At 36.1% G+C, this 13,932-nt stretch overlaps 1 protein-coding gene across 7 annotated transcripts in view; it reads right to left on the reverse strand.

The window, feature by feature from the left end:
• The window catches only part of LOC120428515 (mitogen-activated protein kinase kinase kinase kinase 3), a 33,603-nt gene that overhangs the window by 17,868 nt on the left and 1,803 nt on the right, over positions 1-13,932 (reverse strand). For all 7 annotated transcript variants that reach the window (XM_039593533.2, XM_039593532.2, XM_039593535.2 and 4 more), the window contains exons 2-3: positions 206-626; positions 43-141 (exon numbers count right to left, since the gene is read on the reverse strand). In XM_039593533.2, coding sequence (XP_039449467.1) covers positions 43-141; positions 206-626 — 520 coding nt within the window. The remainder of the gene's footprint in view (positions 1-42; positions 142-205; positions 627-13,932) is intronic.

Here is a 13,932-nt window from a genome sequence, read left to right on the forward strand (position 1 = left end):
CGTCTTGTACGGTAGTTCAACATCAATTTGAAGAATCCTTACCGATTGCCGTAATACCGCACGCCCAGATATCACACAGGTGGTTGTAGCCACCCTTACGCTCAACAGCTGCCACTTCTGGTGCCATCCAGTAAGGAGTGCCTAAAATGAAACCCCCATTAGCCATCGACTCTAACAATTAATCCCCCCCAACAACCGCCCTTACCAATGAAGCTCCGCCGCTTGTTGATCGTCGCCGTGATCTGCGCCGACACGCCAAAGTCCGCCAGCTTGACGTCGCCCTTCTCCGTGAGCAGAATGTTCGCCCCCTTGATGTCCCGGTGGATCTTGCCCATCGAGTGCAGATAGGACAGCCCGAGCAGCGTCTCGCGGCACATGTACGCGATCTGCACCTCCGTCAGCGGGCCCGTCACCTGGTAGATGTCCTGCAGGCTGCCGCCGCCGCAAAACTCCATGCAGATCCACAGCTTGTCGTGGCGCAGGTAGGACCCATAGTACGAGATGATGTTCGGGTGGCGGCAGTCCCGCATCATCACGATCTCCTGCTGGATGATCTGGATGTCATCGCCCGGCTCGAGCTTGATCACCTTGATCGCCGCTAGTTCGTTCGATTGGATCTTCTTGGCCTGGGAAGAGATAGAGAGACAACATACATTTAGGTTAGAGATTAAGCGTAAAACTTAATTTATCAATATTGTTTATAAAGTCTGTTTAAAAAAAAAACGCACAAAAAAGCTATTTGTGTATAGGAAAGTTACTGAAAAAGTTAGTAAAAGTTCTAATTACAAAATCTAACCCCTTGACAAAAAATATCCAAAATCTTTTTAAATATTTGTACCAGCCTAAACAAAACTTTAAATTTTTGCTTGTTGGGTGTTTTTGAAACCGCCTCGAGTCACCCAAAAAGCTAAAACTGAAAATTATCTTCAGAAAAATACCCTAGAAATATTAAATATATGAAATAATATTGTGTTTGTTGTCATGGTGTTTTTTTTTTTTTTTGCGGAGCGAGGTGGTACAGCTAGGTTTTAAGTCAGTCCAAATCCGGTGAAATAATATTGTGTTTGTTGTCATGGTATTCAGCAAAATGTAAATTTAAGCATTTAAAAAAAGTTTAGGCGATATTTCGTTTGAAGCAATTTTCGAGCATTTATTATAGATATTTCTAAAAAGTTGGCAAACATTGCAAAATGCATAACAACCGTTTTAAAATTAATTTTCAATAAAAAAACCTTACTTAATCCACCTTAAGGTGGTTGGTGCCTTCCTTACATTCATGTTGTCTTTTAGGTTGTATTTACAAAGTAATTTAAGATTTTTTTTATGTAATTTTTTTTATTTAATTTTTCTTTCTTTTAATTTTTTTCCCAACTCTCCAAAATAAAGGAGAAGAGGGGGCTGTAATTGAATTTAAAAGTGCTGATATGCCAACATTAGGTACACGATGGAATTGCATGCTGTCCCCTTAATGTTAGTAAATAATGTCTTTTGTGTTGCATATTTCAGTAAAAAGTTCGTGTAAATCTTTGTCGAGACAAAATGATGTATTCAGCAACATAATTAATACAGACTTTTTCCAGAAGAGACGCAGACACTGCTCAAGCAATGTGGCAACCGGGCGATACGCATGCAAGGGGGTGTGGCTGCCAATCCCCTGCGTGGTCAGACCAAAATCCCTACGCATGCTGCGCGACTCTCGCGCGTAAGCAAAAAGACCCGGCCTTTGAGGTTATGCAAAAATCACCCTTTTTTGTAACTACAAAAAAACTTTTTCCTGGCATAACTTTAAAAGTACTTCACTAAACAGAATAAAATTTAATAGGGTCTTAGGGGACTCCAAAACGAACAGAATAAGGCAGATCCGGCCAAAATCGGTTCAGCCAGTTCTGAGATAATCGTGTGGAAAAAAAAATCATGTCTACACACATCCCCACAGACATTTGTTCAGAATTTGATTCTGAGTCGATAGGTATACGTGAAGGTATATCTAGAAGGTGTATTTAAGAAGTTCATTTTCCGAGTGATTTTAAAGCCTTGCCTCAGTGAGGTGAGGAAGGCAAAAACTTCATTTAAGAGCGAGTTTTTCACCGATGTGAAACAGGTCGTATCGAGGTGCTCCGATTTGGATGAAACTTTCAGGGTTTGTTTGTCTATACATGAGATGAACTCATGCCAAATATGAGCCCTCTACGACAAAGGGAAGTGGGGTAAAACGGGCATTGAAGTTTGAGGTCCAAAAAACATGAAAAATCTTAAAATTGCTCGCATTTCCGTAAAACTTCATCAATTCCAACTCTCTTAGATGCATTCGAATGGTCTTTTGAAGCCCTTCAAAATGTGCTATAGACATCCAGGATTGGTTTGACTTTTTCTCATAGCTTTTGCAAATTACTGTTAAAAATGGATTTTTTTAAAACCCTAATAACTTTTTGCAACAGCCTCCAACACCCATACTCCCATAGGTCAAAAGTTAGGGAATTTCATGGACTATAAGCCTACGGTATTAACTTTTTGGCCAATCGCAGTTTTTCTCATAGTTTTACGATTTTTCTATAACAAACATTTTACAACGTTGGTTTTTGCCCTGTAGGCCTCCATAGCGGCACTTTTTGGTCTCAATTTTGACATATTCGGAATCCTCAGAAAATTTTACATTAGATTGAGGTGTTGGAATTTTGAATTTGATTGGAAAAAATGCCATTTAGAATTAATTAAAATATTATTTAGCATTTTGTCGGATTATGGGTAAAACAGGTATTCGCCTACTTGATACAGCATTTGACGTATTGAACACAGGGTATGAAAAATCTAACTTTTTTTCATAAATGTTTTATTTAATTATTTTCTTAATCAAATTCATAACTCCAACATCTCAATCTAATGTAAAATTTCCTGAGGATTCCGAATATGTCAAAATTGAGACCAAAAAGTGCCGCTATGGAGGCCTACAGGGCAAAAACTAACGTTGTAAAATGTTTGTTATAGAAAAATCGTAAAACTATGAGAAAAACTGCGATTGGCCAAAAAGTTAATACCGTAGGCTTATAGTCCATGAAATTCCCTAACTTTTGACCTATGGGAGTATGGGTGTTGGAGGCTGTTGCAAAAAGTTATTAAGGTTTTAAAAAAATCCATTTTTAACAGTAATTTGCTAAAGCTATGAGAAAAAGTCGAACCAATCCTGGATGTCTATAGCACATTTTGAAGGGCTTCAAAAGACCATTCGAATGCATCTAAGAGAGTTGGAATTGGTGAAGTTTTACGGAAATGCGAGCAATTTTATGATTTTTCATGTTTTTTGGACCTCAAACTTCAATGCCCGTTTTACCCCACTTCCCTTTGTCGTAGAGGGCTCATATTTGGCATGAGTTCATCTCATGTATAGACAAACAAACCTTGAAAGTTTCATCCAAATCGGAGCACCTCGATACGACCTCTAGAACAAACCGTGCAGAATCTACAAATACTGCCTCTTAAATCACATTTATTTTGCTTTAATTCTTCACTCTTTTTATTTCATTTGCTCGTCGTTATTTTGGTAATTTTTATAGAGATTTAAAACTAAAATAGACAAAACATTGCATTTTCATTCAATGAAGATCTGAATAAGGGTTTTCACATTATATTTAAAATTTTGTGTATTAAAAAAATGTACGTGTTATAAAATTCTCCAAACTTCGCATTATAATGTTCAAGCCTTTCCAACTGAAAATTTTCAATCAATTATCTGCATTTCGCAAAACATTTAAATTTATAATAACTTCAAAAAAGGGTTCTACATTTTTTTAAGTGCTTGTTAAAAATTTATGTTCGAATAAAAAATATCAATGTTAAAATACATTAAGGAGCAATTTGAACAAAAATATATTTATCATTTCGCGGCATTTCACGGTATTGCCTAAATGTCACAGCCAAGAGCAAATTTCACGGATTACGCGGCTTCCGTGAAATCGTGAAAAATTACTAGACCTGTTACTTTCTTTTCAAAACACCATATTTTTTCATTTTATTTTTATACACCGCTTTCAAAAAACGATTTTTTGCGAATGTTTTAAACCCTTGAATTTTTTTTTTAAGTAATTCAAAATTATACTCTGCAGTTTATTTGTTTACAACTTTTTAAAGGATATTTTTTATAGGATTTTGTTTTAAAATTATCATATTAGAGCAGCACTTTGTAGACATGTTATCCTCCGCTTATGTAAGCCATTTTTGTGTATATGGAGCCCAAAGATGCCAAATGCACAGTTTTGTCTGTGTTTCACAGACTTTTGAGGTTGTGCCAGACATTTTTTGAGGTGCACAGACTTTTAAAAAACTTCATTAAATTAATATTTTGTAATTTTTTTTATTTATACTTACAAATGCTTAAAAACGCAATATATGATGGATTTCAATAAGGCCGTTGCAAATATTTTTTATAGTTTATGTCACCCCGCCCCCCCCCCCCCTTTTCAAAATTTGTACGAAAAATCAAGGGGCAAAAAAAATATGTTTTCAAAAAACTTGAAAATTTTCATGACAATAGAAGTCTAATCAACTGAAAATAATTTAAAATGCTTTTTTTCTGTAATGATAATCATATTAACATGTTTTAGCTTGTTTAAAAAAGTTTAGAAGTTTTATGTAATTGTGATCTACAGCACCGGAAAAACTTTACATAAAAGTCTCCATATTGACCACTGTCCTAAATCCAATACTTGTGAAGTTACAGCGGTTTTAAAAATAAAAATGTTGAAAAAAATGTCTAAGATCTTCAGAAAAATTCAAGGGTGGCTTGCCTTCATAAAAAAAACGTTGCTTAATCCACCTTTAGTTGCGTGGTGCCTTCCTCACATTCATAAAGTGAATACACTAAAGAGCCTCAAAAAAGTGTATTTAAAACGCTAAAGTACTTATAACTTTTGAAAGGGTTGTCAGACTTTCAATCTTCTGTACTCTTTGGAAAGATCTCTTGATTACCCATCCAACGATAGGTCGCATGGTAGAGCCGGAAAATGTTTTCATCAAAATATGTCAGATCCGGTCTCTAAAAATTGTATGAATAACACTTAAGTGGTTATAACTTTTGATAGGGTTGTCAGATCTTCAATGTTTTGGGCTCGTTGGAAAAAAAAAAACGAAGTTGACTTTATAGCTGTCGGCCACCATTGCTAGTACCAACCACTAAGTGTCTTCCTTTTTATCTACAAGGACTTCGCCGCCCTGGGATCCTAAGTGTATGAAAGTATGGCACGGAGCGACAGCGTCGAATACCCATATTTACACAAAGAATTTTAGAGCGCCCGCCGCCGGATTCGATCCGGCGACCTCTGGATTGTGAGTCCAGTGCGCGGTCCGATTGATCCACACGGGCGGGACACAGGCTCGTTGGAAAGGTCTTGTAAATACCTTTCCTAAAATGTATATCATGATGGGGTTTCTTACAAAAACCACCCTTTTTACAATCTTCCGGACTTTATTTAAAATCGTTTTTTTAGCATAACTTTTGAAGTACTTTTCTTAACTTCATAATATTAACTAGGGTCTTGTGGGACCACAACACGAATCGAATGAGCCCAAAAACGGTCCAAATCGGTTCAGCCAGTCCGGAGATAATCGTGTGCATATTTTTCGGTGCACGGACTTACGGACATACACACGCACATACATTTGTTCAGAATTTGATTATGAGTCGATAGGTATACGTGAAGGGGGGTCTATGAGGTCGAATAAAGAAGTTCATTTTTCGAGTGATTTTATAGCCTTTCCTCATTGAGGTGAGGTAGGCAAAACACAATAATACAATAATTATCGAAAATTCTAACCTAAATGTGACTGTAACTCCAAAACGGCGCACTATATCGAAAACGGTAAAGTAGTGTTCGATTGCAATTGAGGCCGGTGGTGCAGTGGTAAGCGTGATTGCCTCTCACCCCAGTTGGCCTGGGTTCGCTCCCAGTCGGCCCTGGTGGCATTTTTCGAAGACGAGATTTGTCTGATCACAGTAAATACAATCAAAATATTCTAGGGGGAACGTCTTAAATAGTCAAGCGTTTTATCACACACGTTTTAAACATAAATCTACAGCGGTGATAACAAGTTGTTTTCGTCGTTGTGCAATCTTGTAACATGCCTGAGCAAATTTTTGTAGGCGTGTAAAGACTGTACGATGGCGATGAAAATGTTAGTATTGTTAAGGGGTTACATACATGTAGAAAATCACAAAATTTCATATTACAGAAAATTTATTAAATCCACTTAAAAGATGATTTTCAATCACTCTTGCAAGTTTCATGAAGATATTTTATGATTTAACTGAGTTAGAGACGATTTAAGCTCAGAATTTTGCCATGCGCAAAGCCAACTGTCTAACTCTCTGAGCGTTTTTCTCTGAACACCAAGTTGATTTACGGGTGCCACGATATCTTGAGAAAAAAATGGTAACGTGTCATCCTGAAGTCTGCGATAATAAAATGGGTATACCGCAATAGATCAAAGTCATGGTCGCAGTGGTCTCAACCCAACAAAAAAAATATATCTTGAGATGGGACTAACCAAATTGGCTGAAATTTTGAGTGAAGACTCCCAAGATATGTCCCGTGTGAATGACGAAGACCGATTTTGAAATTTTGAATTTTCAAAAATTACAAAAATCAAAAACTGGCGATTTTTTATAAGAAAAAAAAACAGAAAAATATTTTTATCTTTTTTTTTAAATGAACTTTTTGAAAAACGGCCTTCGTCATGCACACGGAACTCGTTTAACGAGTCTTCACCAAAATTTTGAGCCGATTTGGTCGAAGCAATGTTGAGATATCGTGGCACCCGTTTTTTGAAACTGCTAACTTCAAATAGCTATATCTCGGCAATGATACAACCAATTGTCTTCAAATTTGTTTTGTTATTAGATGAAAATGTATATTTGAATGCCCTGAAAACAGATTTTGAAAAAAGTTTAAGTGTGTGCTCAAACCAACCTCTGACATTTTTGCCGATTTACATGTATGTAACCCCTTAATTAAATGTGTTCCGTTCATAGTCAGTGCAGTCAAGTTTTTGAAAGTGTTTCATAACAGTAAAGTAATTCATAATCACTTTTACTATTCTCGAAATTATCACCAAACCACCACCACTGCTGTAGCCTCAAGGTGGGTTAGTTTTTCGGTGGAAGGCACCTCGTCGAGGAAACCAAAATAAATAGTACATATTTCCTAAACACACCAACCAACCAACCGGCGTGCCAAAGACCGACAACGACGCCGACGATGGCATGCCGCCACCTTCAATCCGAAATTAGTGGATGGTCATAAAATCGAAAACAATCGATTTCAAATTACCTCTTTCGTGTGTGTGGGCTGTGCTTGTGGCTCATGGACAAGCGCGGAATGCACTGCCACTGTACTTTTACCACCCCCCCCCCCCCTTGGTTTGACCAGGGCGTTACATTCCACCCAATATCTCAACCCAACCCCGGCTCAGCTGCCTGCTGGCCGCCACCAGCAGAAAAAGGTAGACAAAGTCAATGCAGAGTTCCCCTTCCGCGGTGTTGCTGCTCGCCAAGCTAAACGAACGCTCGTGCAAAAATAAATAATAATTCCCTTATCAGTCATGTGATAAATAAATCCTCCCGTCGTCGGTCGAACTCCGCACAAAGAGGCCCCTCGCGGGACTAGGAACTAGGCAAAAAGGTGACAAGTTCTGAACCGAAAAACGACGACGAGCAAGCAATGCCAAATTTTTGCGGTGAAACGAGGTCACTTCTAGCGAAAATGACAAACTATTACGACAATGACGACGACGACGGGACGGCAAATGAAATGAAAATGAAAATGCACTTTCAAACTGCATTATTATTATTAGTGTAGTCCAAAGTGTGTGGTGTTGCCTGGGACTGGCAGGTTGGTGCCGTGCATCGCACACGCACGTGGGTTGGCCAGGGATGCCAGCAGGTGAGCTGGGTGAATTTTTAAAACTGATGATCTAGAATTGATTAAACTATCAAAATCACGACATCAACGACAATGTAAACCAGTGGTCCTCTGCTTTAGCACTTCTATGTGGGTTGCATCGTGTGTCATTTGAAAAAATATAAATATCTTTCGCAAACCTAAACATTTACAGTTTAGTGCTGTACTTTATATATTCATCCCAAGTTGTATGAAAATAAAGATAGTTCAGTAATGTAGACTCTACAGTCTACCTTCATAGTATATTGTCTACATTGTAGAGTAAATCTAGTAAAATTGTTACTCAAATTTGACTAAAATAGTGCCACAGAATTCGAATTTGATGTTAAAAGCAAGAAAATTAAAAAATACGAAAAACATTTTTTTGTTCATGATTCGATTAATCGAATGCCATAATAGGTTTTTGGTTGGTAAAGCTGTTGTTTTGCACCTGCTTTACATTTCGTGACGTTACAACGCAGACCAAGACGCAGCCATTTACAAAAAAAAGTTGTTTCCTTGCATTGCAACTTCACGAACAGGGTTGAAAAAATATCAAAGTATCAGCTGTCAGCAACTACAATTATCACGCGTGAATAACCCGAAATACAACTGCTCTTCTCTCCGTATTGATACTCTCAGTGCCGAACACGTTTTTGTGTTTACACACTCGCGTTTGACATTCTCCTTTTCTCTCTCATTCCCGCTTTCACGATCATCCAACCGCAACAGAGTTTAACCAGAAAAGTCGTCACAAAACCAATTTCGCAAGCGCAGTCCAACGGTTATTTCATTACACCCTAACCAAAACTCATGATTTTTTGAGTTCAATATCCCACTTTTCATACGAATTTTTCAGTTCAACGCTTATAACTATTTTTATGGTTGTAGTACCTGAACTGAAAAAATCGTATGAAAAGTGGGATATTAAACTCAGAAAATCATGATTTTTGGCAAGGGTGCACAGTTTTCGGGGAGATTGAGAAACTAAGCGGCGAGAGCGCATAGTCGAGGAAAAGGGGAGAAGTGATTGAGAGAGAATGCCATCGCTGGGAATCACGAGACACAAGTTAGCAATTCTCTACCAAAAACGGAAATGGATTTTATTTGTATTTTTTTATTTGGCTTAAACTTTGTGGGGGCCTTCCTTATGACTAATGAAGCTGTGTCATTGGTTCACCCATACAAGTCTCCATACAATTTTGGCTGCTGTCCATACAAGAATGGTACGTAAATATTCAAACAACTGTAACTTTTGAGTGAATTTTCTAATCAAAAACTCAATTTCCCAAAATACGTATTTTTTTTGATTTTCGAGATTTTTTTATATGTTTAAGGGGACAACAACCCGCAATTTTTGAGCCATAGAGAGCCATTTTTCGAGGAGATCGGAAAATTTTACGAATGATTTATGTTTTAAAATTGAAAAATTGATTGTCCACGCTCCATACAAAAAAGATTTTTTTTTGTATGGACAATTGTCCACGAGGGGGGGGGGGGGGGGGTGGGTTGAGAGTACCAAAAAAAGTGTCCACGTGGTTTGTGGATGGTCCCGAAAATAAAAATGGTCGAAATCGACCGATTTCGCAGAGAGTTGCTCAAGTAGAGATCTCACAAGCTATAGTGACGGTCGCTATACTCTCTGATGTTTTGGTGCAGAGATTATCGAAACTTTCGAAAGATTCGAAAGATAGCTTCTTCTACCACTCATTTGCAACACTGGTCACGATATTTCTCAATGCTGTATCTTGGCGAAAAACGTTTTACAATTTATGAACAACCTATCCATTGAAGTAGATATTTTCCTTGTTACTGTTCCTAAGTTATTTTCCAAATGTTTGTTGTGAACAGCGATGGAATAATTTTTATCAAACGAAAATCGTTGAGGGGGGGAACATGACGCTCCTCTCTCTCTCGCGCTAGAAATATCGGTAAAATGAACCCAAAAAAAATCAGCATCTGGATTATTCGGCGGAACACCGATTTCACTACTACAACTGTAGGTGTAACGTGACATGTCGAAAAATGGCATGTAACTTTTCGTAGATGAACAATGTATGTAAACAAAATGAAATAAATTAATTTAAGTGGTGCTAACAGGAAAAATCACAGAAAATCTTCAACTGATTTTTTTTTTGAAATAGTTTTGGAGCGATTTTCTTTCGTGTGTTTCGCTTTTCTCTCTCTCTCTCTCTCTCTCTCTCTCTCTCTCTCTCTCTCTCTATCTCTCTCTTTCGCGGAAGAAGAAAGAAAGCAAGTGAAAAAGATTTTTCTGCGATTCATTCCCTGGCTGTGAAAAAAAAATCTGCTCAATTAAAAAAAAACAAATAGAATAGAAAATTAAATCAAACGAAACCTAAGCATTTTTACTTCAATTAACTTGAGAAAACTATCAGCAATTGCATTTGAAAAGAGCCTAAACCGAAAAAAAAGTTCTCCGATCGGGCTCAACATTTTTCTGGGGGTTCCTTGGCCAAAATAATTAGTCCCGTATTTTTTTGTTTGCCCATTAGGGTGACCTACATCGTGCTAGGGCGGTTCAAAAAATGGCAATTTTCGTAATTTTTCGCAAAAATCATATCTCCGCGTCATTTCATTCGATTTTATCTGTGTTAGACGCAAAAGAAAGGTGAGTTTGACTTTTTGAGAAAAATAGTAAAAAGTTTCAAAAATCTAGTTTAACATTTGAAAAAGTCGTATGAAAACTTAAAATGGCGTTTTGACCGTGTCTGGACCAAAGAGCCTATGTCTGAAAATATTTTTATCGGATTCCTTGGCAAATTTCACATAAAATATTTAAAAACTGGCGATGTCCAACCGTACGTTTCCGAGATATGATTTTTTGAAAATAAAAACTGAGTTTTTCGACACGCCACGCGCAAAAACAGAAAAAAGACGAAATCAGCAAAAACTGAATAAATATAAATTGATATTTTCAAAGAAATAACATAAAATTGATGTTGTAAAAGATAAAAATATGTAAAGCTGTCTAAGGTTATAAATCTTTTAGCGTTTTTTTTCTTTTTTTCTTTTTTTTCAAGAGGTTTTTATGATCTTTTGTCTAAAACCATATAAAAAATCGCCAGTTTTTAATTTTTGTATTTTTGGCTTCATACTTTATGGATGACGCCTATGTGAAAAAGCTCGATTTTTTTTTTGCATGGACAACGTCAAAAACCACTGAAATCAAAATACCGGCGATGTAAAATACATCATTTCCGAATCTTTTGTGATCAGTTGCAATCAGGGCTGTGGAGTCGGAGTCGGAGTCGGAGCCGGAGTCGGTGGAGTCGGGTCTTTTTGGGGACCTGGAGTCGGAGTCGGAGTCGGAGTCGTCAAAACTCGAATAGCTGGAGTCGGAGTCGGAGCCGGAGTCGGCTAAATTTTATGAGCTGGAGTCGGAGTCGGAGCCGGAGTCGTAAATTTCTGATAGACCCGGAGTCGGAGCTGGAGTCGGAGTTATCAAAATATTTAATATAATTTATGAACTTATTTATTGTTCAATATTTGTTATAATTCAGGTTGATTCCCATTTTTTTAAATTTATTTATTGAATCGCGTGCACTGCGTTGACATTTTTATAATCAATTTATTTTTTGGATCAAGATATTTATCAGATGTCATGATGTTTTCGAAGCATTTTTATTGTGATTGGAAAGCTCTTATTGTGTTATTTCACTAAGATCACAGAATTATAATCTGTTAATCCTCTCTTGTCAATGTTTGTATACACTATACTATAGTGTCATAACTCATAAAATAGTAAACAATTGTGGCTGTGTAGTAAAAAAATTAAAACATATTAAAATGAATCTTTACTGTCTCTTTTTGCTTGTATTTACAGTATGTAAAAAAAGTATTTACACCTCTTGGGCCATATGCACATTTTGTGATCAAACATGTAAACAATTTAAAGTTTGACAAAAACCTAGTACTACGTTTTGTTCAGAAACTCATGCCGAACATTTTGCTACAAAAAGCTCATGAAAAGATGATTTCTATAAAAAGTTCTATAACAAATACCTACTATTACAAAAATCAAAAAAGGTACAAAAAAAAGTTTGTACACCTTTCGAAAAATTAACATAAATAGAGTTATTTGTTGGCAAATCACCATAAATCCAGCCTCCCAACTCCAAATAGGCATGTTTGTCCGATTAAAAAATAATTTGGATTGAGTATAAAGTTTACTAACTACTTAGTATAAAAGTTTATATAAGTCCTGGAAATTCTATATAAAACTTATCTAAACTTAATTTTGCAAACTTTTAATACAACTAAATGTCAATATATTACCATAGAATTGCTAAGGTTTTAAGTTGATCCTTTTTGTTAATAGGATAATAAAGGTTCACTATCAGTACTTAACGAAAAAAATAATATGTAACATTTGTAAAATTTACATTATTAGTCTACTAATAAATTATCAACTATTACATCAATCTACTACTTGGAACGCAACATGCTCATTTTGTATGTAAATAAAAATAAATCAAAGTGTCGTGCTGAAAACATTTGAAACAAACAAAAAATATCGAAAATAAGTAGCAACTAATTTTAAAATAATCATTGAATTTATTAGATATATCGATTACCTCAATGTTTACAATTTTTCTTAAAGTGTTGATCCTTAAGGATCCACTACACGCGAACATTGTTTGCTTCTACTTTTTTACGGAAATTGTCATAACTCTGAAAAGAAAACAGTTAGAGTCACACTTTTTGTATTAGGTCCTGTAGAAATTTTATGCAAAGTTAACAAAATTTTCGCAAGTTTTTTTTTTTGCTTTTTGAAGAAACTATTGAAACAATCAGATCAGTTTAGGTCTTGTTAACTTTGCATAACTTTTCTACAGGACTTAATACAAAAAGTGGGACTCTAACTGTTTTCCATTCAGAGTTATAAAAATTTCCGTAAAAAACTCGAAGCAAAAAATGTTTGCGTGTAGTAGATCCTTAAATAATATCGTTGAACAAGTTTATTTTTTTTAATTCCTTAAGTCGGGGTGATATATTTAGAAAAATATTAGAATTTTCTCATGATTTATATGTTTAAAGTGTGTACTGGGCTGGATCTCACAATTTCCATGTACGTCCTCTGAAATAAATTCAAAAGAGCTTTAAACAATAGTGACTTTGAAAATTATCTACTTCAAAACCAGCGTATCTTTGATAATTACTGTGTTTCTTTAAAAATTCAGCCTAAAATTATGCAAATTGATATTATATGTAAATTCGATCATGAAGGCTAACTTTTGTTTAATATTTCTTTTAAAAAAGTACAGTTAAAAATTAGTGTAGCTAGCATATAAACTTTAAAAAATTAATGTAAATTTAAAGTAGTTAAATAAAAAGTTCCAATTTTTCAAACAACAAAATTTAAATTTATTTAGAAAATTGTTGTGCTGAAAATGCGTTTAAATCTGAAGATATTTATGATTTTTGTTTCAATAAGGCTGAAAACATGTAACATAGAACAACGAACACTAAGTGTGTCTTATCTATCAAGCTTAGTATGGTTCCATATCATTCTGTTAATATACATAATTCGTATATATAATTTTGTTAAACACCCTGAACATAAATAACCCCAGTATTCGCGCAAGTGTGAACTGAAATGTGAGTGATGTGATTAATTCAAATTTTTAAAATATTTTAAATACAGATTAGGTGTCGGAGTCGGAGTCGGAGCCGGAGTCAACAATTTGTGGGAAGCTGGAGTCGGAGTCGGAGTCGGAGTCGGCTAGAGTTGGAAGGCCGGAGTCGGAGTCGGAGCCGGAGTTATCAATTTGTGGAAAGCCGGAGCCGGAGTCGGAGTCGGAGTCGGCTTAACTCAGAAAGCCGGAGTCGGAGTCGGAGTAGGAGTCGCTTGAAATATGACCCGACTCCGCAGCCCTGGTTGCAATCACCCAAATATTTTTTTTACGAAATTGTTGTGAAATTTATCATTTTCGAAATAGACGTTGGTTTAGCCAATGACGAGTTTTTGGGTTCTTCCAGACGG

The sequence above is a fragment of the Culex pipiens genome, chromosome 2 (assembly GCF_016801865.2).
Source record: "Culex pipiens pallens isolate TS chromosome 2, TS_CPP_V2, whole genome shotgun sequence".
Lineage (NCBI taxonomy): Eukaryota > Metazoa > Arthropoda > Insecta > Diptera > Culicidae > Culex > Culex pipiens.